General features: G+C 37.4%; 1 protein-coding gene across 1 annotated transcript in view; it reads left to right on the top strand.

Annotated features, from left to right (window-relative positions):
- Positions 1-4458: 4458 nt before the first annotated feature.
- Prosalpha3 (proteasome alpha3 subunit) overlaps positions 4459-14123 on the top strand; it is a 93917-nt gene continuing 84252 nt past the window's right edge. The window contains exons 1-2 of the mRNA XM_067146573.2: positions 4459-4581; positions 5277-5319. Coding sequence (XP_067002674.1) covers positions 4579-4581; positions 5277-5319 — 46 coding nt within the window. The 5' untranslated portion in view covers positions 4459-4578. The remainder of the gene's footprint in view (positions 4582-5276; positions 5320-14123) is intronic.

The raw sequence follows: 14123 nt of genomic DNA, 5'->3' as shown, positions 1-14123 counted from the left end.
GATTTGCAACACTTACAGATCGTGCACTCAAAGAATAAATAAATTAGTTGATTTCTCTCGGCACAATGTTAATAAAATCTGATCGTGTTCTGAAATTAACCACTTGAAAGAAATTGAATGCGATAGAATGTCTCAAAAATTGAACATGCCGCTCAACATAGCTCCTGCAAATGTTAGTAGACTGAATTGAATGCCAAATAGAATCGAACTCCTAACATAGAATAGCCACTCAGAAAATGGTACAATTGTATGACTTTGTACTGTCGAATGTCACTGGAATCGACTAAGGAAGTAATACAAATACAGCGATACTGGCAAAATAAAGGTTTATCACTCGGTGATTGTTCACAAATTTACAGGATATTACAAATTTGAAGATAACCACTTCAATTAATTAACAACCATATATTCGTCCTGTGAAATTTTTCTCGTTCATTTTCGTTACTTTAAAATAATATCGTAACACAAATGGAGTTGGAGTCGGTTTATATGCTGTCCTTGGTTCGACTGCACGAATATTAAATACTATTTACAGAAGCACAAGTTCAAATATACTGTTCGCAGCTAAGAACCTACGGGATGTTCAGGAAGTATGTAGAAATAACATCCACTTCGCGAAAATACAAGTTCAGTGAAGCATTCAAAGTACTATCTCAATCGTCTATCACTCGAGAAATCCTACGTTTAACTGTAACGTTATACTTTGTCAAAATATTTCAATCACTTGATGAAAACTTAGGTTTTATTGCACTGTTCGAAGTATATCATTCGAAGAAATATTATGATCAATTTGAAATGTAAACACTCTGTTATTTAACGAAATATTTCAATTACTTTGAAATGTAAGCATTGGGTGGAAAATAATACATGTCCCAGAAACACATACTTTGATTAAAGAAATGATTAGTCACTTGGAAATGAACCCAAGTTAAATTATACTGTTCAAGTTCACATTGAAAAGTTTTATCACTCGCGAATGGACAACACTGATAATTTATTATAAGTCAGGTTTATGTTACCGTGGAGTTAAAGTTTCTAAGTACAAAGAACTTCATCAAACACTTGATATTCGGCGAAACCGTAGTTTACTTTGCGACGAATAATGTCACCAGCGGACCGTCCGGTCTCGACTGTGGTACTTGACTGACTTTGACCTTCTAGCTGGCCATCTTTTTATACAAGAATCGTGGGAATTTAGGTTATGTATCCGGTTGAATAACTCCCTTGATTCTGTTCGGATTCTCTTCAAACTTGGTGAAAATGGGGACATGAAATTCGTTAAGACGATTGTATTGTGCTTTTAATTTTATCTTAACCCCCCCAAAAGTTATTAGTAATAGAGCGTTTCGAGTGTTCTATCGGTTGACGTATTCCAGCTGTGACAAGATATGGTTTCTTGTGATGTCACACGTTCCACATCGCCCTTTGCCTGCTGCTGCAGCCAGCAGTGGGCTAACGCACGGCGCGTAGTTCGAATTCAATTGGCGGGGACTCTGACTTGGACGAGCGTTCATGGAACAATATACATCGTAATTATTTCGAAATCGATGACAAAACTGTTTGCCATACATCATTTTGAGAATAAGTCTGAGGTTAGGAAAGAATTTTCTCTAATTCCGAACGGTGAACCTATTCGTGTTCCTCAAAAAAATTAATTTAGATAGAATATAACTAATATTGTGATATTCTGTCAGTGTATGTGTTTCAAGGTGTCGAGAGATTCAGATGCAATTGATTTTACAATTATCTGTACTTGCCTTCGGATATGTTTGGCTGGATCTTGAAGTATAACAAAACTTATAAGTGTGACAGATGGAGCAATCTGTACACTGTTACGCAGAAGAAATAATGACTTGGAGGGCTTAGCTGCGTTTGTAACGCAGTGTTTTACACTAACAATACCTTCCGATTCATGCTGTGGTTATCTTTTGTCAAGCAGACTACACCGAACTGAAGCTCGTCCATGTGGTTAAATATCAGTGTTTAGAGTCAGTAGAGTTTTTGCACTCATGTTCTTTAAGGGGTAAAAACCTATTATATCTTTAGTGTCTGATCGTTTCATTACTAAGGTTACCACCATTTTGTGAAGTGCTGCTATGCCACATGTCAATATTATGTTAGCATTACCAAGGCTGTTCATTGGGTTTACATAATCATTTCGAGTGTAAAGTACTTGAGCTGTGTGGCTCAGACGGTTGAGGCGCTGGCCTTCTGACCCGAAGTTTGCAGGATCGATCCTGGCTCAGTCCGGTAGTATTTGAAAGTGCCCAAATACGTCAGCCTCGTGTTGGTAGATTTACTGGCACGTTAATCATCTCCTGCAGGACTAAATTCCGGCACTTCGGCTTCTCCGAAAACCATAAAAAAGTAGTTAGTGAGACGTAAAGCCAATAACATTATTATTTCGTGTGTACTTCCCTTTCGTTGGGTGTTGAACATACGAAATTGTCCACCACGTCAAAACTTCGGCAACAAATTATGTTTCATAGTTCTCATGAGATAGAATAACTTGAGGAATTTCGCACATGAATTTATTTTTTAACATTCAAAATGATGTTATTAATATCATTTTAGCAGTTGTATCATGTATCTTCACCAATCCAGCAGAGTGAAATCTAAGGAAATGCGTTATTTGACAAATTGAATTTTCTAAATAATCAGCTTATTGTTCTCTTTTCTAATAGAATATATGTGATTCTAGCTGATTATATGCGGCGCGTATTTGTTGACGAAGCGTTTTCATAGGTGGAGAAATTATTTTTCCCAATGATGTTTCATGTATCATGTTAAATTTCAGCCGTTGGAGTAAAATGTGCGTAATATTTTCGTGTTAGCCTATACCAGAAGTCCTGCTACTTCGGCCACCACTTTTTTAATATTACGGTTTGAAGATTTAACTGGTTTAAAATATAATCTTATTTTATTTTATAGTGCAGCAGTTAACATTCAATACCGATATGTTGTTGTTAGTGTGATATGTGGGTTTTGATTTAATTAAAGAAAATGCATATGTATGTGTGTATGGCTGGTTGTGTTCCAAGTTACCCCATTTTGGAATGCCGTAATGCGTTGTCAAGCACTGAAGGAAATATGGGTGATTTAAGAAATGTACATATTTTGTTGAAACAATATGACGATGCAAATTTGCTTTACCCTAATGTAATTGCAAGTACTTCAATCACTTTGAAATGTAAGCATTGGGTGGAAAATAATACATGTCCCAGAAACACATACTTTGATTAAAGAAATGATTAGTCACTTGGAAATGAACCCAAGTTAAATTATACTGTTCAAGTTCACAATGAAAAGTTTTATCACTCGCGAATGGACAACACAGATAATTTATTATAAGTCAGGTTTATGTTACCGTGGAAATTTTGAATGTTCTTGAGGGTACATTTATAGATTTTCTTTCAAGTTAAAAGGAAAATTGTCCAGCTCTTAAATATAAATTCATTGAATCATGTGTGTAAGGAATGTGCCCATATTTTTTTGACAAATGTCTTAATGAGATGATACTTTGCTTTTAAATGAGAAAAAAGACAAATCTAGCCGAGATATCTCAGGACGTGTTCGGCTGGCCAGGTGCAGGTCTTTTTACCTGAATCCCGTAGGCGACCTGCGCGTCGTGATGAGGATGAAATGATGATGAAGACAACACATACACCCAGCCCCCGTGCCAGGGAAATTAACCAATGATGGTTAAAATTCCCGGCCCTTCCGGGAATCGAACACGGGACCCCTGTGGCCGAAGGCCAGCACGGTAACCATTTAGCCATGGAGCTGGACAATCTAGCCGTGAAAGTTCAGGTAGGAATACTAAATCTAAAAAAATAGTGCATAAATGAATGAAAGATCAAGCTCTTTCACAGCAGTCCATTTCTCATCTTGGTTATATATATAATAACATGTTAAATAAATTTTCAATTATTTATCCAGAATTGCTTTAACAACTTTGAAGTTAATATCTTATTAACACTTTCTTTCTAGACGTAATTCATTTATCCGTTTCCGTATATGCATTTCCATTGATGTTTGAATTTTGCGCTAATTTTCGTGTCACGCCACTAGGAGCGCCACTTGCGAATTATCTCCTATTTTAGCAAGGCTAAATCTGGAAGTGTCGCGTGTTAACCCTACTGTATTTGGTTCAAGGGTTCAAGTCCCCTACGAGGATAATGCTGTCATTCTTGCTTGTTATGTATGGAACCTCGGTCGACTTTGTTTGTATACAATAAAATTGCTGATATTATGATTTAACTACCAGTATTGCCCATTCTGAAACGATGAGTAAAGGTAATATATATATACAAAAGGCATAAAGAGTTTAATACAAATGCATTCACAGGTCAATATTATTCTTCCATATGAAGTAGGAACGTAAAACTTGAACTATGATGTTGGTGAAACAATTGAACGCAGGGTAGCCAGTCCTGTTCCTGTCGCATCTTGAATTAATTTGTTTGAAGGTTGGTAACGCATTGTGTATGGATGTTAGCGTGAGATTGTATTTTCTGCTGTGCAGTGTAATCACTTATTTTAGTTTGGTATATAAGGTTACGGTATTTACTAGTTACAATGGTAAGTTTGTTCTCAAATCCTAGAGTTCTTATGTTTGGACTTAGTGTTCATCAGAATATCTAAATGCTGTTATATGTTGATAATATATAGGTTATGAATCCCTGTCATGATTATGCATCATTTGTGTGTTGGAGTATTAATTGATCGGCTCGAAATTTCAATATGAAGTATATTTTAATTTAAGTAGGGATTACGTTAATGTTCATACAATCTAGGCATTCTGTAGATATTTAAACCTGTGGGTTGATTTAATTTTCTCTTATACTTTTCACGTAAGTATAGTTTGTGTTTTTGTTCGTCTTCAGAGTTTCGTTGCCTCCCATCTTCACTGGTCACTTATTTTAGATCAAGTACATTTCTGCTGATTTACATTTTTGAACTTTGTGTAAAAATTATTATAATGCTGCTAGAAGAAGGGAATGCCCATCATATTCTGTAAATATCTTTACATTAATTCCTCCTTTCGTGAGATCTAGTTTTCTTCGAGGTTTAATGTGTATATCTGAAACTGCCATCCCATTTTCTACCTGTTCTCTACTTCACAGTCATTACTCAACTATCCAGTCATTTGTATTCTCCTTCCCTCAGATTAGGAACTAGCGTACTTTAATGAAGTCTTTCCTTTTATTCCTCGTCTTTTAGGTAGTTAATTGACTGAATAATAATGCTGAATTGATTGTTGTGTTTAATTCCAGGCTAGACGGTATGATACAAGAACTACCATATTTTCCCCTGAAGGTAAGAAAATGCTTATATACTTGTGTACAGTAGATCAAGACATTCTTTCAAAATTTCACTTATTGAAATTTTTAATGGAGTTATATAAACCCTTATTATGTATTTTGGTGTATTTACCTTATATTATAATATTTACCTCAATTTGTTGCATGATGGTAGCATTACCAAATATATGTTGTTATCTAGAATTCTTATATACACATACTGCTTCAAGATTTTCTGTTCTATGACTGATGTGTTGTGTTTAAAGACCTCTTGAGTTATAGAGAAGTGGTTGTCAGTCATTGTGTCTGTTAAGTGGTGTTTGAAATGTATTATCTGGAAGAAATATGAGCTTTACCCTTTGTTCATTTAAGTAAGAATCAGCCACACTAAAGTAGAGAACTAGCAGTGACCAAAATAAGAAATTGACTTCACTTGCTTACTTATGTATTTAGCCTACATACAGTATGCGAAACTTTTAGTGATACTTCAGCTCCTTAATGCTGAATTAGTGGACCTCGGGTATCTTCAAGATTCGTATTGGCAACCTCTGACACAAAAGATATGAATCGATTATGCATCGCGAGGCACATCTGGCAGTATAATTGAAACGCTATAAGTACTGTTGTTATTTACACAGCAAAGTCAAAATATAGGTTAAGCTTGAACATGAGTGAGGAAAATCAAAGTACATCACAGGAACAATCTAGAAATCCTACACAGAAACGACGGTTTAGAAAAATTCATATCGATCGATCGATCAAACTATTGATTCAATTCAGACTTCATTTCCATTAAGTTGGCATTATTACCGGAACCGGGGTAGCTCCCTCCTTACTCCTCACCTCCGTAAAACGAAGTATCACTAATAGTTTTGTGGACTGTACTTACTCGGGTCCCTTCTACCCTGCCCTCTACTAAGCTCGATAGCTGCAGTCGCTTAAGTGCGGCCAGTATCCAGTATTCGGGAGGTAGTAGGTTCAAACCACACTGTCGGCAGCCCTGAATACAGGCTTCCGTAGTTTCCCCTTTTCACACCAGGCAAATGCTCGGGCTATACCTTAATCAAGGCCACGGCTGCTTCCTTCCCACTCCTAGTCCTTTCCTGTCCCATCGTCGCCATAAAACCTATCTGTGTCAGTGCGACGTAAAGCAACTTGTAATTTTAAAAAAAAATTAAAACTCTACCCTCTGGTGATGAGATTTGGTAGAGAGCTTGCCAGTTTTTCCTATTTAATACTGTTATTTTGGGTTAATCTCATATAATATTCGACCCTTTTTAGAGGTTCTTGTATTTCATTGTTCGGCATTCTTATAGGCTAGATCTCTTTCACCGTCCCATACCTGTTTTCATAGTCTTCCATCATTCATTCCATTCAGGTGTGCAACCATCTAAATTGAGCTTGTTCTATTTTATTTTGCAGAAATTATATATTTTATAGAGGCTTGCAGACTAAATGCTGAAAGTTATAACAGTCTGTATTGAAGATCAATGTAGTGAACACATTAGCCTATAACTATCACTACTCAGTAGCTGTGGTTTCTCAGAACTTGAAAGATCGAGCGACTGCCATTCCTGCTCTTCCAATTCAAACGACATTTCTTATGCAGTTGGGACTCGGGAGTGTGTTACAGCCGACCTTGCAAGTAGCACGAGTGAATGTCATTTTGATGCCGTTCTGTGGATTTGAAAAATATTTTTGTAGAAGCTAATAGAATGTCATTCTCTCTTCTGAGAACCAGTGATGTTACACAGCAGCAGAATTATAATGTGGGTTCTGTATGTGGGCTATATACAGGGACATTATTTTATCTATTCGGGGGATTCTCACTCGCCCAGTCGCTTGCACTGCAAGCATCCCGCCAAGCAATTTGTCATTATGTGCTTCTCAGCTCCACTAGCTCCCCTCCTATGCAGTCTGCTGTAAGCTTTATCAGCGTAAGTTTCAGTTTAGTCAAGTGTTCACATGTTTAGTGTTCAGTGTGTTGTCCCAATGCCATTTTCATTACGTAAGCATGTGTATATACATAATACCTTCATAAAGTACAGTAAATCTTGTATGAAAACACACGCTGGCCGCATTACAGCAAAATGCTTGCCGGGAGACAGGCTCGCAGCACAGGTAACCGGGTGAGTGAGAATCCCCCAAACATATAAAATAATGTCCCTGTGTGTGTGTGTGTGTGTGTGTGTGTGTGTGTGTGTGTGTGTGTGTGTGTGTGTGTGTGTGTGTGTGTGTGTGTGTGTGTGTGTGTGTGTGTGTGTGTGTGTGTGTGTGTGTGTGTGTGTGTTTGTTTTTTTTTGAGTACTCGGTCCAAAGGCTGGTTTGTTTTTCAACAGGTCTGCCATCAGCATTTACAGGTGGCCTGATGAGGTGTATTAGGGAAGTGAGGTGTTGGGTAGTTCCCTGTTACTTTCCTCATAGAGCCAGAAGTGGCTATTACATATCGGGACAAAAGTTTAGTTACTTCATCAGTTTTTCAGTGCAGGCATCTAGGCACAATTGCACTGTCATTAGTTTCTTTCTTGCTGACTTCTCATGGTGGACATGATCGTGCGGTGCACAAGGCTGTCAACTCTTGACCTTAATTACTAGTGGTACATTGTTAGGTGTGGCACGCTACGTTTGAAGTTCCGAACTAATGGATTGGTTTGGACTGCGATCAAGCAAAGGAGGTCTGGGGGGCCCCTAGCATTCTATTTTGGACAGTGGCGAAAAGCTGAATTAATTTATCATGCTAGTTGGTGACAAAGCCATTGATCTGCATTCATTAGGTCTGGCTAATGAGAAAACCATTAGTCTGGATTGGTTAGGTCAGGCTAGTGACAAAACTATTGGTCTGGATTGGTTAGGTTTGGTGAGTGACAAAAACCACTGGAATGTAATCAAGCAGAGGGGGGTCTGGGGACTTAAGCCCACCCAGGTTAGGGCCATGAAGCAGCTGTTAGGCCTCTAGCATTCCATACGGTGATAGCAGCACATTGTATGTTGAACAGTGGCAAAGAGCTGACACTGACATAGTCGTTCGTTACATGCAGCTAAAGACAAATAATTTCTTCTGTATTGCACATTCTTTTGTTACAGATTGTATTTAGTTATCTTAGTTATCTTATCTTTTTATTGTGTGTGGGTTGGTAAAGGAATGCATTTCATTTGACTGGTGGAAAGGACGTCATATCAGATTGTATCTCAGCCAATGGAAATCCTACGGCGTGCTTGAGCAATAAATAATGGCGTGTGCTAAATTAAATTAAGTTATAAAAGAAAATATAATTCTGGGGGATGGTGGGCGGGTCCTTGGCTGTCGCATTGAGCACATCTATCCTCTACAAGGTATTCTGTATAAGATTTGTACTATTTCAAATCTGTTATAATGCTATAAAACTTATTCTGAAAACATACTGAATATCTACCGGCAAAGCTAAGGATGGAACTGATTCAGGTCAATGAAAGTAACAAATTTCTAGCCCATGCCATAAGACAAAGTGCACTGTAAACATTAGGTCTTGCCAGCTAGGGCACATAGGCTATGTATGTGTATTTTGATTGATTCCGTTGTCTCTCATTGCTCGTTATGATTCTTCAGAGTATTTCATTTCTGATTTTTTCCTTTAACTACAATAACTGACACATAACTAGCATGTTACTATTAAGTCATCAGTCTATAGAGAGGTTTGATACAGCCTCGATGGTGACGCTTTGGTAAGCAGTTTGAATGATGAAATCAGAGAAAATGCCGGGCTGAGTGGCTCAGACGGTTGAGGCGCCAGCCTTCTGACCCCATCTTGGCAAGTTCGATCCTGGCTCAATCCAGTGGTATTTGAAGACGCATAAATATGTCAGCCTCGTGTCGGTAGATTTACTGGCACGTAAAAGAACTCCTACGGGACTAAATTCCCGCACTTCGCCATCTCCGAAAACCGTAGAAATAGTTAGAGGGATGTAAAGCAAATATTATTATTGTTGAATCATATAAAAGTAACAGTTTACAATACCTGAAGTAGCAGAGAGGAGAGATCCTTCCTTAATGCTTTCCAGGGACTCATCACCCTGCTCCTAAAGTTAATCTTATTTATATAGAAGAATTAAAACCAAACAGTCGGAAACTAAAAATGTGACTATTTTTTTGGTGCTGTGATCAGCTGTCATGAAGGCAATATTCATATTAAAAGCATTTGCAATCAATGAAATTAATTTATGGTTTCCTTCTAGGAACTTTACTTTTAATATTCATATTGTCTCTGGTAAGACTTCACATAATGTGTGGTTGTAGGATTACCACATTCAGTGAAAATAAGAAAAGCGCAGAGTTTGATACGGACTTGGTGGCTCCACCAGTTTATACTTGCAGCGAGCATATTGTATCCCCTCTTTTAAGGGGAGTTTGAAAGGCAAAAATGTGAATTTTTTTGACATTTTTCGAAATAAGTCCTACAATATTATTTAGTGTTTCATAAATAAAATTGTATATAATTTATCTGTGTGTGACTGCTAGAAGTATTTTAATTTTATAATATTGCTTGCATATCCATGAGACTGGTTGATTTTGGACATGCATCTCTTTATTTACGAATATCTCTGAAACTACTGCACTTAGACGTCTGTGGTTTTCGCCTATCGATAGAGAATACTCGGCGCTCAATTTTCGTTACTCATCTATTTGAAATATGTCTGCCGCTCTGCTTGTTTTTGTGTAAAGAATGTTGAATTTCTTGTGAATTAGTGTCTCTGGAAGTGCTTCCGTGTAGTTTGATTGCACTTATTTTGGTAAACAAAGTATAAATATGCCTAGAAGTGCTAGTCTGTTTGGGAAACGTAAGTTTTGTGGCAAACAGCATACTAAAAACATAAGACCATGTGGTTCTCATGAGGTAGAATCCGCCAACAGTTAAGAAACAGATTGTCAAAATGTGACACCAAACAAGAAGATAGACACGCCCCATACCTGTGCAAGTGAATCTAAATTAGGTAAACATTTTGAAGAACTGGGATCTGGAAGGCTGAAGTTTCAGGAGAGTATTTTGAGCACAATAATTCTATACCTGAAGCAGTTGTGGATGCTATCAAGCCAATCTACAGAGACCTAGCTCATTCAGACTTTCTCAGAAAGTGTCTACATGGGCGCATTCAGGATCCCAACAAGCCTTTCAACAATACTATCTGAACTCGAGTGCCCAAAAAATTAATTTGTGGGGTTAAGAACTTTGAAATGGGGAGTCAGTGATGCTGTATTAACATTTAATGGTGGGAACATGGGAAGAGTAAGAGTGTTATTGCATCTCAAGATCAACCCTGGCCGTCATACTATGAAGGGACTGCAACATTTAGACAAAGTAGGAATTGCCAAGGCACAGTGTGCAGCAGAGTTCAACACCAAAGCAGCAAGGTCATCGCGAAGGGGAAGGTTTTTAGAGAAAGAAGGGTACCAGGAAGAGGATACTGACTGCCGTGGGGTGCTTTTGAGCCTTAATTTAAAAATCTGAGTGAGTTGTTATAATTTCAAGTTTTAAACGTGATTTTCTCAAAATGGCTTTTTTTACAATTAATGTTCCTATATCTGAATAACTACTTATGATACGTACATGAAACTTGGTGAGATGCTTTATTATATCTTACTGTCCTTACTGAAGCAGAATTGTAGTACAGGTTTCCATAGTAAGGAGTGTCCATCTACAGATATTTTGTGTAAGAATGGCACCTTTTAAAAAGTTAATATATCTCGTTCTTTTGGTTTCTATATTTAAATTCTGCTTCAGTCCGCATAAATAATATAGAAATGTCATCTGTATAAAACATTGAAGAGTCGTATCTTCATTGGTTCCAAAAATATAGGAACATAAACTTGGCTTATTTAACATTGGCAGGATAGGCCTTTCAAACTCCCCTTAATAAAGGGAAGTAATTGATCATGAATTTGTTTCGTCCATTACCAGGCCAGACTCTGTCACGAAACAGTGGCTTTCATGGGGCCACATTTCATTTGAGAGGCTCTTTTTTATGTCTGCAGTGCATATTGTCTGCATGGCAAGAAAAAAGTAATTTGGTAGCTCTAACCTATCTTTGTCATAAGCCAATATTTGTCATGAAACAGTGGCCCCTTCAGGGCACACTTCCTTCAAGGGGCACTGTTCATTGGCCATGGTGCATACTATCCATAAGACAATAAAATAGTAATTTAGTAGCTTTTACCCAGAGGTGCTCAGCTGGGGCACCCGTTGAGGCTAGTCCAGTGCGGCCTGGGTCGCTCGTCTGAAATGTAGGTAGCTTATGTTCCAAGCGTGCGTCACAGTTCGGCAAGAGAGCAAACACTTTAGGCATGTGACAGGAGCAGTGAAGTTCGATTGCGACTGCAAAGCTCTCCTCTCACCATTCAACGAAATGTTGATTGTAGTACAGTATTAAAAAAAGACACTATAATCACAAGAAAAACAGACCTCTTAAAAATATTCGGTTTTGATTTATACTCCGCTCGATATTAAGATATGGCTTTATTTTCCTATATTTACACATTCAAGGAAAATTGACGCATTTACAAGTTTCTTGTTACAGTGTACCATTATACGGGGCTGAAACATGCAAGCTATGATTACAATTTTTTGGGTGGGAATGACATGATTTCCAGTAAGAAACTAAAATTCCTATTATTCATTCAGTGAAACATAATATATTTCCATTCTTCAGAAATTTTTAAAACTTAATTTTGAACAGTGTAATAATGCTGTGTGGCTTTCCCAGTGCATCAAGATTCTGAAAATAGTATTTAAAACTTATGGTCAGATGGTCATTGATAATAGCTAGACACAGATATTTACTACCAAGTACAACACCACTGTAAATGCAATAACAAGTAAATATACATTATATCTTTAAATATATAATCTGGCTAATGTTATTTCTGGTAAACATGATTGGATTGTTCATGAGTTTATTAGATCATAACTCAAGCAACAACAAGCATCAGCTTATCTGCTTACTCCTTGTCATGTTATATGCCTTCTCTGGATCTGTGAAGCATAACCATAACTGTCTATTTTTCTCGTAGCATTTTTCTGAAAATCTTGTCCTGACAGCCCCTCTGTGGTCTGAAATCACACTGGTTTTCATCCAACTTACTCTTCACCATTGATTAGACCCTCCTGTCTAAAATGCTTTGAACCCCATGCCTGGTTTACTGATCAATGAAATACGTCGATAGTTGTTGCAATCCTTTCCATTACCTTAGTTATAAATAGGTGCAGTTATTGCTTTTGTCCAGTCAGACTAATCCTATTATTCTATGAAGCCAATTCATCTCTTGTCTTCCCTCTATATTTAACCATTTCAGGTAATTTCACCGATTCTTCATAGTTTTATCATATCTGGCCTTCAGCAAGGTGAAGGGATGTACTGACTGTGAACTGTGCGATCATAAACATGTCTTCGATGCCAAAAGAGTCTTAGCTCCTGGCAGATATTTTCATTTAATAATCGCTTACAAATTGCAAAAATAATAATTTTCGTGTCTGAGATCCTTCTTTGGACATTTATCCTTTAGGTTAAAAAGTTTCTGAAACCCGAATTGATGATGGTTGGCTTCTTTAATGGACCCCTGATGCTTTATGACAATGTAATTTATTTATTAATCTTTTCCGCATCCTCAAGCGCAATTTCACTGCCATCGCACTTTTCCTCTTGAATCCCATCATTCGGGACATCAACGAAAAGATTTCTTTAACATTGAGAAGATTTTTAATCTCTTAACATGAAAGCCCAAGTATAATCGGGAATGTCGCTCATTGATCGGTACCTAATTTAAAAGCCCGAATATACTCGTTTCTTTTTGTTTCTCAATATTTCCGGCAAATGTTCATGAAATTATTACTTCAGGGTCCTATTTTTGCCAACAGACTTCTCTGACTCAACCGTAGTGGATGTCGGTGACTCAGGCAGTTCGTTTTCGCGGCTTTCCCTCCCGATGTAGCATTGTGTGTTGATCCTTGTTTTAGGGCATTTCACACAGCCACAAACATATGAACAGTATTGAGTGTCATGTTGTATTACTTGCCATCTATTTAGTGCCGTGTTATTTATTTTAGAACCCGTAAAAAAATATCACGAGTATACTCGGGATTTTAAAACAAGAACATTTTGGTGCCTTATATTTCATTGTTAAGTTCGAAAAATGTATTTTCATTGTTACCACTATCATTAGTTTTCAATAAATAGCCCATTTTAACAATAAAAAAGTTAGGTAAAAAAGATCACAATTTTGTAAATAATTGGTATGTTAAGAGGTTAAAGGATTCCTCAAAGTTATTCAGTGATACCCTGGAATCTGTAGTGAGTTCACCTGATTTACCCCAGACACTATTCATTTCTCCTTTCCGTCCCTTTCCAGCATTCTTTGTTACAGACTGGAAGGGTTTCCCTACTGCTTGAAAAAGTCTTTACAAGTTATTAACAATGTTTTCCATTTTTTTCTTTGCACTACTATGATTTGTTTCACTTTATTTATTTCATCCACTTGCAATTCCTACATTAGTTTACCGTAAAAGTAGTTACTGGGGCGTAAAACCAATAATATGAATTATCATCATTTGCCCATGATTCTTGAACTAGGATGAGGCTGTAAGAACCTACACCATGAACCCACAGTCGACATCATCATCTTGTAATAAATTCTCTAAGTTTGGAGGATTGCTTACATCAAGTATCTTATGCATTGCAGCCAATTATTGTAATTGAAAAAATGGTGTTACCTACATGCCAAGTCATTGGCCACCACTGAAAGCATTGCAGCAAAAACCAGACGAGACAGGGTAGGGTATGCAATGCAGTGAC

Source organism: Anabrus simplex, chromosome 4 (genome assembly GCF_040414725.1).
Source record: "Anabrus simplex isolate iqAnaSimp1 chromosome 4, ASM4041472v1, whole genome shotgun sequence".
In the NCBI taxonomy this organism is placed as follows: Eukaryota; Metazoa; Arthropoda; class Insecta; order Orthoptera; family Tettigoniidae; genus Anabrus; species Anabrus simplex.
This window is presented reverse-complemented; position numbering and strand designations above follow the sequence as displayed.